Raw genomic sequence first — 15892 nt, 5'->3', positions numbered from 1 at the left:
ACTGAAGTAAAAATTGGAAGTCAAGAAAATCTTTCAAAAGGTGTCTATTTTGAGAGTTAATGTTTGAAAGCTTGCTGCAAATAGACAGCCAAAGCTAAGCTCAAGACGAAGAATTAGCAAACTTCAGTATTAATTTTTTATTATCATCTTTTGAAAATTGAAGTTGAAATTTGGGGATGCAGCTTTTTATATACATGAACAGACTGTCTGGGGTACATGCCATTAAATTGAATCTATATTAGGAAATATCTTTTCATTTCAACAGCCAAGCTATATTGCAAATACAAAGGCTTTTGCTACTGTGTCAAGCTACCATGTCAAGATTACAAAGTTTGTTTGGATTGTGTGTGAAATAAATAATAATTAAATAAGTAATAAAGTGGGTCCTTGAAATGTATATGGGAAGAGGTATACAAACCCTGTTAAGAGAATATTGCATTGTGCTCCTGCTGATATTGATATCAGGAAGAATCATCCCAAAGAGAGGAACTGGTTATTACAGCAGGCACAAAAAATATGGAAACAGAACAGTGATCTATACAGTGAATCCCTATTGGTGTAACCCCTGTGGAGTTGTGCATCATCTGATGAAGGATATTGAGAAACCATTTTAACAGAAGAAAAAAAAGTCAATATTTGATAACTTCTTGATGAGAAGTTTGAAGCACAAGAAGGAGATGCAGAAATTCGCACAATGTGTAATGTGTACCACTTTAACAAAATCCAGCTGGTTCTTTTCAGAACCTTGATTCTTTATGAAAGTCAATAACCAACAGAGCAGTTGTTTTGTCTTTTTTTCTGTCATATGAGTCATCCTACCTTCACAATATTTTTTTTTGGCTTGCTCAACTCAGAAAAAACTCTGTTGGAATAAAGTAAGATCTTTGTTGAGCGTGCACTGCTTCTCGCTAGGATACGGTTTTGAACCCAGGGTTAAATTTAATAAAACTTTTTTAACAGTAATTTAAAAGTTTAGCTATTGCTAGTCAGATTGTAAAGCAATGGTTACACTTGTAAATTACACTTGCACCCAAGGCTTAATAGTCATGCTCTCAGGACAGGGAGCTCAGTTGTGACCGTTGGTTATTAATCAATGGATGCTTGAACTCAAAAAATGGATTGATGAGAGAAACCAAGGTTGACTGGTCCAGAAGTTTGGGACAACTTCAAAGGCTGAGCCTCCTTTTCTTGTTGATCAAGAAGACAAAAGGAGGCGATTGGGAGCGAGAGATTATAACAACAGAGTGGGGTGCCCCATTACAAAGAACATGAACATAGCTGCCTTATAACGAGATAATGTACATAAGCAGTTTGAACCATAACTATATGAAATGGACTTGAAGGATTTTACAAACAACATTTGGCAGGCCTGAGACAGGAGTCAAACCCATGAGCTTCCAAACATGTGTGGCACGCTGTAATCACTGAGCTACAGAAAGTTTCCCGGGGAGGAGTAAGGCTGTATACTAGGCTCATATTTGACACACCCCCCTGCATACAGCTAGAATCAGCAATGTTGAAAGTATACTGCATGGTGATTTGTGAAAAAGATGGTTCCTGTAAAGCTTGATAAATTATTTTAAAAGGTGTGATTATTAGCATTTCACCCAATCATGGGCCAAAGAATGGGTCCCCAACAGGATTAAAAATCTATGACTGCCTTTATACATCCCTCTCATTGGGAAGTTATTTTTTCATTTCACTGTTGTGATACATACCTCTTGCTGTAGGGTGCATTTGCTTGGGTATAAAGTGAGTTGTCGATGGAAGAAAAATTTCATGATTTCAGATCTCATCATTTTTTCCCCAAGCTAAGATTGTTTACCAGTTTTCCTCAGATATGAAAGCTTGTTTTCTTTTTTTTACCCTTTTAGTTTTAAATCCCAGTCACATCTTATGACTGTTTGTGATGGTCTAAGTGAATGATTATTTTCAGGGAGACTAATTCGGTGCAAAAAGACTGAGCAAACATTTAATGAAGATAGTGGAAGCTGTGTATTAACACCAACGTCTGGCAACCATCACACCATTCACAATACCAGGTAATGATTCGTTTTTCACCTCCTTAGAGTATTTATTACAAATATTTAAAGAATATTTGTCTCTCTTTCTCAAGACATTACCCCCTCCAGTTAGCCTTAGGTAATAAGCTACATAGCTGGTGGTGGCCTATGAGCAGTGGGTTTTATGTGCTGAATAAATGCTTCTTTTCCTGACACTGGTGCTCCAAGGGTATAGAGAATCCTCTTTGAAACAATTTTAGGATCAGTGTTTAGTAGGCAGTGGGGAAGAGAAATTTTATTACAATAACTGCATCACTGTATAATAATGTAATGTAATAGGCCACTTTCAAGTTCCAAAAACACTCACTTTCATAATGAGGTCAAGTGCACAATCTTTCTTGTGAAAATGAGTTTTATTTACATGAGAATGAAAAATCATTACTCTATCAAAGGCTGAGCACTTATCCTTGTTTTGATACAGAGGCCGAAGGGAACTCGGAAATGGTCTATTATTATCTATGGTTAACACCAGTCAATAGAATTGCCTTGCCATTCATAAGGCGCAGACAGTTTCACTAAATTGCAATTGAGGCATTGAAACTATCATCTTTTGTTTGACCAAGGTGTAGCTGGGAAAGTTTGAAATGTTCTTTACTATTGTTGGGCAAAAATATTATATCATACTCTTCTAAAAGCAGCAAAGTTGTTATTATTTTAATGTGCTCTATCTGTGTTTTTAGCACTGGTCCATCAGCATTTGTTGACATACTTGCTCCTCCTTATGCACAAGAACAAGTAAGAGGATTTTTGCTGTAGAAGTTATTTGGCAAACAATTTATACATAAAAGTATCATTTAGTGAAATAAGGTAATTCAAGAAATAGTAGCCAAAGATAAGTTTCTGGAACATCAAAGCTCACCAGGATCCTTCCATGGCTTTAATCAAGCAATATTATGAAACGTTTGAGCGTGAAAAGGAAAGGTTCCCTAGAGTGCGGGCCCCAATATTATTGCTCAAAAACTGGAAAGCACTATGCACAGAGTAAATTACCATCCAGTCAGTAGTAGGGAAATGAATTGGGCTATTTACTTATGTTGCTGGTTTGCACATGACATCATGTCACCTGTGTTGGTGATCAAGATTAAAAAATCATTTCTCTCCCTCGGGAACTAAATGCCATTTTCATTTAAATTTTTGTAAAACAATTTTTATTGTATAGAATTGACCACCAACACTGCTGCGCTTTCACCTGCTTGCAAACCAAGAACAAATTTATGCAATGGATAGAGCAATCCAACTTTTAAAAAACTGGGGCCTGGTTAATGGAAATATAAATATCCTGATTACTTGATCTGGGGGCCTTGTTTTCAATATTAATTTTGTGGTCATGGGGGTCTTCGGCATGTTGTGGAATTACTGTTATGAATGTACCCTTTTCCTCAAGTAGATAACCATTAAAAAGACAGGAGGGTTTAAATGCTAAATTTTATTTAGGCTAAGTTATCCTCGAGCCAATGCAGCCAGTGGTGTTTCCGTATTAGCATGCATGACATGCGGGCCCACTTGGGGTTTTCAGGGGCGCTATCCTTTTGCATTATTTTGCAAGCTATTCTAGCTGATCGTTGCCAATCACCTTTTCGCTTTGTACTGGCGAATCTTGGCGGATTCTTGCTCCCTCTCTTCCCTCCCTGCTGTCATGTGTGGGTGTGCAGGTAAGTATTTCACTTGGGTAAGTATTTTTTCCACTGAGTATTCTCTCAGTGTGACGCTGCCAGTTAGCGGCTGCTGGCAGGGGTGGTTTCCACTTCCAGGGTTGCCTGGTTACCTCCTTGCCATATTTTTCACAGTTGGCCTGCCCGATAACCTTTTAGGCACCAGTTCCCAAGCTCATAAATTGGTGATGAGTTTGACCTGTTATAATATATCTGCATTACTTGTTTAATTTAATAGCTAGAAGACTTTATTTCACTTGTTCTGTATACTAGGCGTTGACCATTTTTTGAAAATTTTTTAACGGTGGTTGTTATAATTTGATGGCCAAAAGATGTTTTTGTTTCTGAAGTTTACTTACCTTACCTAGGGAAGAGACTGTACATATTTTAAAGAATGTGACCCTTCTGCAGTAACCCAGGTATGTAAAGAACATGGTGTTTGTCAAATTGATAACAGATTGTGTGAGAGGTTGCATTAACCCCACTTCTCTTTCCCTCACTGATTACAGACCATTACGGTGAGAATATAGAATGTTTTGAAGTTAAAGATAAATTTTATTCAAAGTGTATTGCAAACATTGATAATGGTACTGGAAATGTCCTACCCTGGTGGTTATTACCTTCATGTTTCACGAAGCTTTGTTATAATCTGTAGAAAACTAGAACTTGGTCACTGTGAATACAGGTGAATGTATTATGTCACTTGGCAACAGAGTGGCAAAATTGGGTTGAATTATTTTGTCAGCTTATGTCCCTCAATGTGGCCAGTTTCATATCCCAGAGTTCTTCCGTTCAGTTCAGTTTACTTTATTTTTTGCCATACAGACGTACAAAAAAACAAGAAAATCTAAATATTTAAAAAGCTAATGGTGAGGAAGCCCAGGGGAAGCCACCAGACTTAAAAGGAATGGGCTCCCTCGGGTAAATTAATACAAGACAGTATTAGCAAAATCTACATCATATTATGGCAGCATATGTGGCGTGAGTTTGTTGTTTGATCTCTTGTTAGCTGCGAAAGGTTATTCTCTGGGTTCTGTGCTTTTCCCTTCTCCCCGAAAAAAAACCAAATTTGAATTTCATCTGGAAAGCAGTGACACAATTTAATAAATTCTTAAGGACTCCTGGGTGTTATTACAGTTAATGCTGCAGTCATAAAGAGACCTATTTCTTTTATTGAATTTTTTTTTAGAATCCTGGTATCCAGCTTGATGGCACTGACAGGTATTAAGTTTACAGTGTAGAAATTGAAGTAATATCTTGTTTGGCAGATGATCTAAAAGACAGTATCTGATTTGTGTGTAACTGTTGTCAGTGAAGAATTTCAACATTTCATGTTTAACAATAACATGGAATAACAGTTCTCACTCCCTGAAAATGTCCACTGCCTCAGTAATGTTCAAAAAAAATGAAAATTCGTTTTGGATGCAAAAATAATTTGAATATTCCCACACAGCTGTTCTTGCAACATGTCAGCTCTGCATTTGACATGTACTTGTCTATATTATATTAATGTTTATCAATGTGGTCTTTGTTATCTGACAGCTGGATCGTGGAGATTCCTGCGCCACGGGAATTTTACTGTGACACACAGGTGAATAGCTTAATAATTTTTTTTATAGTAGATTCTTACCATGTTTGTCATAGAAAAGGAATGTTAACTGTTGCAGTAAAATTTCTCCTTTAACCATTTGCCCACTTTCTAGCATCAACAAATGAAGTTTGATACTTGTTTTTAGGCTGGTCCTGTACAGTTGCTGTAGTGTTTCCAAATTTTATGTAGAGCTGTTTAACAAATGGCAAGGTTGCAAACTCCTTGTAAAATGCCTTATGATGTCAAAATTGTGTGAATTTTCACTCCTTAATGCATTTACCCCAGTCTATTTAACTGAGCGCCAGTTATCTGGATATGGTTTAAAAGATGTCATTCATTTACACAAGTTAGGAATGAAAGCTTTGTTGGGCTTTTAAAATTGAGTGTAGGACAAGTAGTACAATGTAAGGAGTTTTATTTTGGTAAGGGTTATAAGTGATGTAGATGTGAATGGGTTGAGTTGTTTTAAAGCCGTTTTCATAACATTTAATCACTCTTTGATAGCATGGAAGGTTACCATCACGAGTTACTCTGAAATGAGGGTCACATCATTGCTAGATGGTCATGTCCTTTTTTTTCTTTCCTGTTCAGCCATACAGTGGACCACTTGTCAATTTGCAAGTTATTTCTGAACTTTCGGAAACTTGATGAGTTGAAGAGGAAATGTGCATGTAGGAGAACAGGAGAATGCTGTTTAAATAGAGGCTCTTCTGCACAAGATTTGTGTCCAAGTATAGTCAGTGTTAGTCAGTCCTATGTGTCTCAAGGTTGGTTTCTTAAAAATGGTGCTTTTAATTATACATTAACAGTAAAAGAGAGGGCTCTCTTTAAACACATAAATCTATGAGTATTATATTTTAACACAGTTGTTACTAAAACTTGTAAACAGTTTGGTAGAAAATGAAAAGTGTTGTAACAAAAAGGCTTTTGATATCTTCCTCTCAGAATGCCCTTTTTGCTAACAAGTTCTTATTGTTTCATAACATCTATTCTATAACCTGTGAAGGTGTTTTGGGTGTCCCTATATTATGCTTCAAAGGTTAAGTAAAGTATTATTCAAAGTTTAGTTCATCATATAATTTAAAGTGAAGTAGACACTGCATTTTAGGATGTAGCTAGAACTGTGCATTAGTTAGAAGGTTGTGTCATTTGTGTTTCACATTAATGATATGTGGCTATTGTCACCTTGTTGGTGTTTTGTGTTTAAAGGTGTTCTGTCATGTATCAAACCTTCATTTGAAGTAGTGGAGGAGAAGTCTCTTCCTTAAGGCGTATTTTCATTATTAGTGAAGAAATATAGCTGAAAACATTGGAGATAATAACAAATAGATGAAATCACCATAGATAATAATCTTCAATTGTCACTTGCAGAAAGACAAAAAGAGGTTTCTAGCCTTGTATTCATACCGTTGAATTTTACAGAAGTATATGGCTTAAATGCCGGCTCCTTACGTTAATAGTATTTATATAATTCAGTGGAATACTGCTGAAAAATTTTGTCCTAATATATTTAAAATGTTGATTTGATCATGTCAGCAGTGCGGTTATCATTATTTTTCATTGGCTTTCATGTAAGAGGATTACACAAGGTTATATAACATGAAAGAATTATTAATGTACTAATGCTTAATTCCTTGAAAAATAATTGTTTTAATTTTTAATTCATTGACTGGTTAAGACTGGAATTTTAGCAATGTGAATTCATGCTGTTTCTGAAACTGAAAAGTTACTGTATGACCATGAATTGATAACGTCCTCTTGTATGTTAGACGTTTTAAAACGACAAATCACCGTTGTTGTGAATGTTTTAGTTTGACATCAGATCTCAGCTTGACTTCACAGGCTAGAAAACCTACTGCTCTACATCAATTAAATGTTTCTCAGTTCTTATGCAATTCAACAATGTATCTATTGCACCTATCCATCAATACCCTTAGCTGAAATAAATGTAATTTATGCATTGATTGTGCATGGGTTGGTTGTATATAGAAATATTTGCAGGAAGTATGAGGCTTTATTGGTATCATGGCATTCCACTGTGATCAAAGATGCCATAAATGAGAGAAAAGCACGGCTAGGCGCTCACATACCATTAGTTTTAAATCAGAGCCATCAGCACCATTGCACAATCACCAATCAGTACAAACTTTAAAAGTCAACAGTCAAGCTCTGATGAAAGTGGATAGAGTGCACCGAAAATTGAGGAAGAAAAACTCAGGGTGGTGAGCAACTGCTTTTTTTTTTTTTGAAATGTACCTTAGGTATCATAGGTGTGCAAGGATTTTCAATAATGTGAACTGGAAGGTACATGTGTTGATTTGAATTGGCCGTTTTGATTTTCTGCTTGATTGTGGTTAATGTTGTGATAATCTGCAATGTGGGGCTGGTTTGTGGATGCCATCGGTCATCGTATAGGCTATTACAAGGTTGTGCAATAGAATGGATCAAAATTTGTCCTTCAAATCATTCTTATAGTGCAGGATGAAAGAACAAATACCATATGCAACTTCCAAATTGCGACTTTGTTCCATGAGGTAGGTGTCTCGATTGATGCACAAAGCATGTGGAATGTGTTATTCTGGTTTAATGCTTCATTTATGAACCTGTGTGGGCAAGGGTTAGAACACTGAGTTGAAAATGTGAGGGTGCCATGTTCTTGTGCCCTGCTATCCAGTCCTTGTTACCTTGCAACTGCTTTTATAAATTATGGCTATAATTTTTCTGCTCTTGTAGCCTTTGCACTGTCAACATTAACAAGGGTAAATGGTTGTTCTTTATTGCTATTGTTGTTAGTCACTTCTTAATTATCGAGTGTTGTGATGCTGTACAAAGAAGAGTTTCCATCAGGTTAGTGAATGAAGTGGTATATTATTTAGACGTTGTGGTCAGTCATGTCAAAAATTGTTCCTTCAGTGGTGAGGGAGTTGTGGCTATATGCAGCTACTGGTGTGAAGAGACATGATGAATGGTGGGGAAGCAAATGAGGATCATTTGAAGGTATCAACTGCATTGCCCACCAGATTATGTGTTAGGTTAGGTTTTGTTTGGAGTGTTACCCCTCCTTAAAAAGGGGAAAAAAGATTCATCAGTGGATATAATATCCGCTTTTCATTTTCTTTTGCAATGGTGGATCCAGACCCTGAGATAAGGGGGGGTGGGGGTCATCCAGACCCTGAGATAAGGGGGATGCCCAGTCTCCAAACAAAAATTTGTTTGAACCTTCGAGCTTTAAATGTAGGCCGATTCTTAGACTAAGACAGCCCAAGTATGAAGCCCCTATCAATGGGGAGAGTATAAAGTTTGAGGGGGGGATGTCTTGGGTACCACCTGAGAATTCAGTTAGCATAGTAAATGTTTGGAGCTGCATATGGTATTGTCCTTTCCAGGTGAAAACAGATTTTTTCCTTTGCTACTGGTTGTAAATGTCATTACTGGACAGATTACTGGTCTATTTTGAACAGTAATTTTTACATGAGCTGGTGCCGCATATGGTAAATAATTAAGAAAGGGTGAATCACTAAGTTGGTTAAAGCAATCTTGTTGTTGAAATTCTGTAACTTTTAAGAACCTCACAGATTAGTGCGATGAAGATAATTATCTTCTACCCAACTTTTGTTACGTTCCTTGGCTGGCTTTATTATCTGTTTTATGCATTTCATTTTTTTTCTGTAGACAGCTCACTAAATCTATTTTGTTGTCCAATTAGCCTCACACATTTTCCACATAATGTCAAAAAAGGTATATTGGCTTATTATCCTGATCCAGTAGATCCAAGAGCTTTAAACACATTACCCCATATGGAAAATCTTTAATGAAAAGACAGTCTGGACTGGAAGTGTGAGCATTTTTGGCAATTGTCCAAAGCTTCGTTAAAATGACTTGGGGTCAGAGACACAACAGAAATTGTCAACGATATCAATAAGGGCTGTCAGGTACTATGAGCCACGCTGCCAGATGTATTTGTATGAAAAGAAAAGACTTTCCTTGTTCAATTCCCCACCTCCTAACTCATTAGACGTTAGTGTTATTAGTGACAACCTTTATAGATTCTATAGTACCCCTTATGGGTGAGACTTGAAAATATAAGCTTGAAGGGGAATTATTTACTACTGCTATTAAAAGGTAAAGGGGCAGTGAGAGTGTTCCACATGGTGTTAATAAGAAATTTATTGTTGTGTATCTTTTCTTTTTATAAGGTAGACAAGTCCAGTTAAAATGCAACTGTTTCCTTTTTCTCAGGCTATAATATGACTTTACTCAGAAATAAAAACAACCCAGTTCATGTTGAAATGTGTACTGTGATTAAGGAACTGAAATATCATTTGAGAGTCCAGTAATACTCGTCATTGAACATGTTGTGTTCCTGGATTCTGTTCTCAGATATAATCTCAAATGTACTTTGCAGTGACTTCCACGCCATATTTTCAATCAAATTGTTTGGTGTCAAGTTTTCCTTGGTGCTTTTTATAGACTAATACAAAGTCTTACAAATTCATTGTTTGTAGTCTTTCATCCTGTTATCAAGTATCTCTTCACTCTGGGATCCTGAAAAAGAGGAGAGCAGCATCTTTTAACATTATTCAATATCAGAAGTGTTTGAGAGATGTCATAAATGCTCTGTTTGTCTGCTTGACTGAAGAATTTAGTTACGGTTAGGTTGGTGTGCTCTTTTCCTCCCAATTTATCAAGGCTACCTTTGTCAACAAAGTCTAAACTATAAATGTCAAGAAGGCTTCACATCAATCTTCTCTTGACAATAGTGACTCAAAAGAGACCAGGCTATTAGAATTAATAGCAAATAATAATGAACAAGAAAAGGGTCTGACAATGGAAGAAATTTTTTAGAGATTAGTTTTTAATGGACTTAATGTGGATATTGGAGGTTAAGGGGAGTTAGGTGTCAAGTAATTACTAAAGGAAATGTATGGAGATTGTATATGTCAATATTAAGGCATGAGATGTATGTGGGTTAAATTGATCCTTTTAGGCAAATGTATGGAGATCATTAGTGAGAATATGTATATGAGCATTGGAGCTCAACTATGTATGGTTCTCAGTATGGAGAATCTTTATGTGATCATTAGGGCTTAAAGAGCAACTTGGGGCTCCCATAATTCTTAAAGGAAATGTATGCAGTATCTGTATGTTCATATTGGTGCCCACAGGATAATTGTAAATGTTTCTTAGGGAAACCCATTTTGAAAGTGCATGTGAATGTTGTAGCTTAAAGGGTAAATTGGAAGTAAAGTAATAAGTGGAACATGTGGAGATCAGTATGGAGAATTTTCACATTAATATTGGGACTTGAACGGTGCTTTGAAGTTAAATTATTCTTAAACACAACATGCAGAGATTGGTATGGACAACCTGTATGTTAATATTGTGGGCTAAAGGATAATTGGAAGTCATCGTATTGTTAAACCGAAGTTGTGGAGATGGGCATGTAGAACCTGTATGTTAATATTGTGGGCTGAAGGGTACTTGGAAGTCATCGTATTGTTAAACGGAAGTTGTGGAGATCAGCATGTAGAACCTGTATGTTAATATTGTGGGCTGAAGGGTACTTGGAAGTCATCGTATTGTTAAACGGAAGTTGTGGAGATCAGCATGTAGAACCTGTATGTTAATATTGTGGGCTGAAGGGTACTTGGAAGTCATCATTGTTAAACAGAGCATGGGAAGATCAGTTTGGAGAACCTGTATATAAATATTGTGGTCTAAAGGGTACTTGGAAGTCATCATATTGTTAAGCAGAACTTGGGGAGATCAGTGTGGAGAACCTGTATGTTAATATTGTGGGCTAAAGGGTACTTGGAACTGAACTTATTCTTAATCAGAGCATGCGGAGATCAGAATGGAGAATCTGTATGTTAATAATAGGGCTTTAAGGGTTAAGTAGTGTGTATGGCTGTTGGCAATGCAGTTCGAAAATGAAAAGAGCTATAATTGTAAGAAGGAATTTGATAAGGAAGGGTTTATTTTATTTTGCCACCTTGTAAACTGATGCAAGTCTTATTTCTCCATTGGTATTACTGTTCTTTTCTTTCTATGTAATCATTATTGTCACAAGACATTTTGAGAGTCATATTCTGTTATAGGGTTTTGAGATATGCAGTAAATGGAAGAATATATATTTTTGATGGCCATGAATGAAATTTTTTTACCATCAAGTGGACAGCATGAACATCCAATTGCATACTACCAAGTAGGTAGAAAGCTAGATATAATGGAGACAATTTCTCCTTCTAAGAAACTCCTTCTAAGAAACTCCTTCTAAGGAACATGATGTACTGGAGAAGGTATGTTGATCACCTAGAATGAATGGAATGATCATTGACCTTGTGTGATTGTCGTCTTATTTGTTGTACACAAAACTACTGTCTGATGTCATATTTTGGAAAGCAGAAATGTTATGAGAGGCACACATTCCTTGATTGAAGTCGAATTCAGCCTCTCTTCCAATGATTAGAATTGGTTCTCACTGTACTAATTTTTGTATGAGTTAAATGTAGAAGCCCTAATGTTGATAGGTGAATTTCTTCTGAAAATGTTCCCACCATATGGCATTCATCTCGTTATTTTTAATATCATTGTTAGTAGTCATATCTGAGGACTGAGGATTAGACAGAAATGGGTAGGTACTCTTGTCCATGTCTGATGTGAAAAGCAGATAAAGGTCATGTGTCCACCGTGTGAAAATGGACAAGGAATGGGTACTTAAGTGTTAACAGACAGGGCTGTCATTACTGCAAGGTACATGCAACTAGTGGCTGGGGAATAACAGAACAGCCTTCAATATCTTTTGGTTCTATTTTCTTTTTTTTTTGTTCTGCTCAAAGTAAGTGGGGTGATGTTTCGTAGTAGCCAGGGATAATTTCCATACCCAAGTGACACCCTCATGATTACACATGGGTAAATTAAATATGCTGTTGGAACAAATGTCAGGGGTTTTTTGTTGCTTAAAGGGTAGATGTTTGTGGCTATTTTTGTATCGAGTGATCTTTGCAATGTTTATTGAGAGTGATGGGGATGTTCAAGCATCCTGACTCAAACAGTGACAACATTTCCCTAGTAAATGTGACAGCAGGCCCCGGTTGTCCCAAAGGTAGATAGGACTATCCACTGGAGAGTCATTATCTAGTGGATAAGCATTAGGAAAACCAATTGCATAATACAGTGTATTGAGAATGATTTGATGGATAGCATTCCCACCTTTGGAACAAATAGGACCAGGTGTTTGAGAACTTGATTATATTCAAGCATACCATAACTGTACCCTAACTGAGTTTTATGGGATTTGCAGTAGCTGTAATATTGTGACTGTTTGATAAAGGAAGGTAGTGTGTACATGTAAGTTCTATTAACTTTACTTGTTGTATTACATTAGTAAGGCAAAATATTACCTGCTAATGTGTCAGATGTAGCGGTGAATACTTTCATCCCCAATCTCCGTCTATCAATGTTCCTGAGTTATCCGCTAACATTTCCTGTAAGGATAAGTTAAGAGAATTGGAAAATAATCAGACTTTTGGTTAATGATCATTTTGTTTATTTGTGTAACCTTTCCCTTGATAATACTGGCACAAAATAGTTGATGTTTACCACTGTTTCATTGGCAGTCGAGAGCTTATGAGCCAGGCTGTTTCTTAAACTCCGTAGAAGTAACAGGGCTATAAATCTTCGTAACAGTCAAAAGTATAGTGCACACTAGCAAAGCTGTGAACCACAGGGATATGTCTTCAATGTTGTTATAATGACTAGAAAAGTCAATCATGAGAATCAAAACAGAGCTGCTTGCAGGATTGCTGCTGTTTTTTGGTTTTGCAGGTGATCCAACATAATAAACCTTGAAAATTAATATATTTTGCTGTTTACGGGATTTAAAACATTATTGCTGTATTGGCACATTGCTTACAGGTTGAGTGTGGCAGAAGGTAGTGGGTGATAATTTTGTTCCTCTCCAATTTTCCTTAACTATTGTTACAGCTGTGTACATTGGCCAAGATGAATGACCAAAGTATACAAATATTAGCCAGAACAAACAGGAGTGATAAGATCACGAAGTTGACTGACCATTGGGAAACTGATACTTCCGGATTACTTCCGGAAAACATGAGAAGTGCGGATATGTGCTAACAAATGTTGCAAGTTCGTTTTTGCGCGATAAATTGTTATGACTTGCCTTACAGGTGCTTAAGAGACAGGAAAAAACAAAGTACTCACAAGATATTTTCTGCGCAACTTCATCTACAGTAATTCCCTTATACCACTCGGAGTAAACTGGTGATGAATTTTGACAATCGCAATTGTGACGTAGGTGTCCCGCCAAACTTCAAACTTCATAGCAAAGCAGGTCGGAGGCAATGGAGTAGGATCGTCTTCGATTGCTGAAAACACTGCTTTGTTTGTGCGCTCCGTCTGGTGGATGAAGGGCATCATTAAGCCTGGATTCCCGTAAAAAGTCAGACATTTCCCGAAGAACTGGGTTATGTCGTGCTCCTCGCTGTCAACAGTGCTTTTCAGCACTCGTATGAAAGGTGGTGGTCGAGAGCACACGAGCCAGGCGCATAAGTCTAAGAGGTGGTGTCGCCAAAAGCCACTAGCACTGTGAGTTACGGTCCATTTGCGAACTCCTGGTGTGCGTGGATTTGGCAAATTTGGACCCCCTTTTAGACTTGTAAAAATTGTCTTAAATTTTGGCGGGGGGCCTTTCCTTGTCAAAAAACAAAAATCGATCCCATAATGCATTGCGATAATATCCCGTCATATTGCCTGAGAAGTCATAAATATTCATATCATACTTTCAACACGTCGTGTAATGATATCACGTATAAATCCCAGTCCCCCGACATTACCCGGCAAAAGCATCCCCTATTTTAAGCTGGAGCAATTACTAATACTGTCAAAAACCAAAGACAACGATCGGACTTCAGTATTAACCGGTGTTTAGGTCTGACATTAGTACTTGCGGTTGAAAAATATCAGGAACTACATCCATCTTCGTGCCAGTTACAAAGAAGTTTCTTCCTCAATATATAATTAAACAGTTCACCTGAATGGTAGGAGAGACGTCATGGTAGACTGGTCAAGCGCATAACCAACGACCTGCGGGTTCCGGGTTCAAATCCGCGTGAAGCCCCTTTTTTTTTTCTTTTTCTTCTCTTTCCCTTTTTCAAACATAAAACAACAACCTGTACCGAGATAAACAATTTCCCTAACAGAAATCCACTGACGTGTAAAAGTAATATGTTAACGCCATTCCTCCTTCATGACTGGCGCCGCTACTCTGGCAACAGAGCGGCGGATGCCGGGAAGTTGGTCAAACTTGATCATTTAGAGGAAGTAAAAGTCGTAACAAGGTTTCCGTAGGTGAACCTGCGGAAGGATCATTACCGATGTGAAAGAATCCAAGGTTAAACATCATTAACCAGTGTGAACTGTCAAACAACTCTTTAGGGGTCGGCACAGGCGTGTGTCGTTAAATGGCGGATAGGTTCCTTCCGCCAGCCCCGCCATCGTGTTTATTATATCACTTTGAACGTGAAAGACTGAGAACGTATGTATCATGCATTAAATGTATGAGAACGAGAGAACGAAAAATGAGAGACAACTTTTGACGGTGGATCTCTTGGCTCACGTATCGATGAAGAACGCAGCCAGCTGCGATATGTAGTGTGAATTGCAGAATTCAGTGAATCATTGAATCTTTGAACGCAAATGGCGCTCTTGGGTTCTCCCAGGAGCATGTCTGTCTGAGTGTCGGATTTTATCGAACGCGCATGACTTGACTGACTCGTGTGCGGTATTGAGGTGTCACGGCGTGTTAAAGTTGAATCGCCGTGTCCCTTGAAGGGCAGCAGCATTGGACTCGCATTCTCTATTGAAACTTGAGTGCGAAGGCTAAAGATAACATTTTCCTTCCTTCGCCCAAAAAACCAATAGCAGACGGTCCCAATAGCTGAGACAAACAAAGCGGTGACAAATTTCAAATCTTGACCTCAGATCAGGCAAGGCTACCCGCTGAATTTAAGCATATTAATAAGCGGAGGAAAAGAAACTAACAAGGATTCCCTCAGTAACGGCGAGTGAAGCGGGAATAGCTCAAATTTGAAATCTCCGACGCTTGCGTCGGCGAGTTGTAGTTGCGAGAAGCACTTTCTAGGCGGATCGGTCGTGCCTAAGTTGCTTGGAACAGTACGTCATAGAGGGTGACAACCCCGTCTGTGGCTCGGCCGGCCGCTCACGATGTGCTTTCGAAGAGTCGGGTTGTTCGGGAATGCAGCCCAAAAATGGTGGTAAACTCCATCTAAAGCTAAATACTGACGTGAGACCGATAGCGAACAAGTACCGTGAGGGAAAGATGAAAAGAACTTTGAAAAGAGAGTTAAAAAGTACGTGAAACCGTTTGAAGGGAAACGAATGGACTCAGCAATGCGCCCCTTGAGATTCAGCCGGGCGGTTGTGGCGGTCCGGGGCTTGCGGATCTGAATGGACCGCGGTCTCGGGCCCGTCGCTTCCGACCGTCGCACTTCTCTTGGACGCGAGTCAACGTCGGTTGGGACTGGGCCTCAAAGGTTCCGGGAAGG

General features: G+C 38.1%; 1 protein-coding gene and 2 non-coding genes across 3 annotated transcripts in view; all 3 read left to right on the top strand.

Moving 5' to 3' along the window:
* The window catches only part of LOC140951704 (2-aminoethanethiol dioxygenase-like), a 32089-nt gene extending 24819 nt beyond the window's left edge, over positions 1–7270 (top strand). The window contains exons 5-10 of the mRNA XM_073401018.1: positions 1937–2042; positions 2744–2798; positions 4084–4134; positions 4905–4936; positions 5258–5306; positions 5898–7270. Of these exons, the coding sequence (XP_073257119.1) occupies positions 1937–2042; positions 2744–2798; positions 4084–4134; positions 4905–4936; positions 5258–5306; positions 5898–5954 (350 nt within the window). The 3' untranslated portion in view covers positions 5955–7270. The remainder of the gene's footprint in view (positions 1–1936; positions 2043–2743; positions 2799–4083; positions 4135–4904; positions 4937–5257; positions 5307–5897) is intronic.
* A 7644-nt stretch (positions 7271–14914) lies between these two features.
* LOC140953429 (5.8S ribosomal RNA) lies at positions 14915–15068 on the top strand. Its single transcript, XR_012167457.1, has one exon. It is a non-coding gene; the product is annotated as a 5.8S ribosomal RNA (ribosomal RNA).
* A 231-nt stretch (positions 15069–15299) lies between these two features.
* Positions 15300–15892, top strand: part of LOC140953427 (large subunit ribosomal RNA) — a 3641-nt gene continuing 3048 nt past the window's right edge. Inside the window, exon 1 of the ribosomal RNA XR_012167455.1 lies at positions 15300–15892. This exon is cut by the window's right edge and continues 3048 nt beyond it. This is a non-coding gene — a ribosomal RNA (large subunit ribosomal RNA).

The sequence above is a fragment of the Porites lutea genome, chromosome 11 (assembly GCF_958299795.1).
Source record: "Porites lutea chromosome 11, jaPorLute2.1, whole genome shotgun sequence".
NCBI lineage: Eukaryota > Metazoa > Cnidaria > Anthozoa > Scleractinia > Poritidae > Porites > Porites lutea.
The sequence above is the reverse complement of the archived record's forward strand: the minus strand, read 5'-3'. Positions and strand labels throughout refer to the sequence as shown.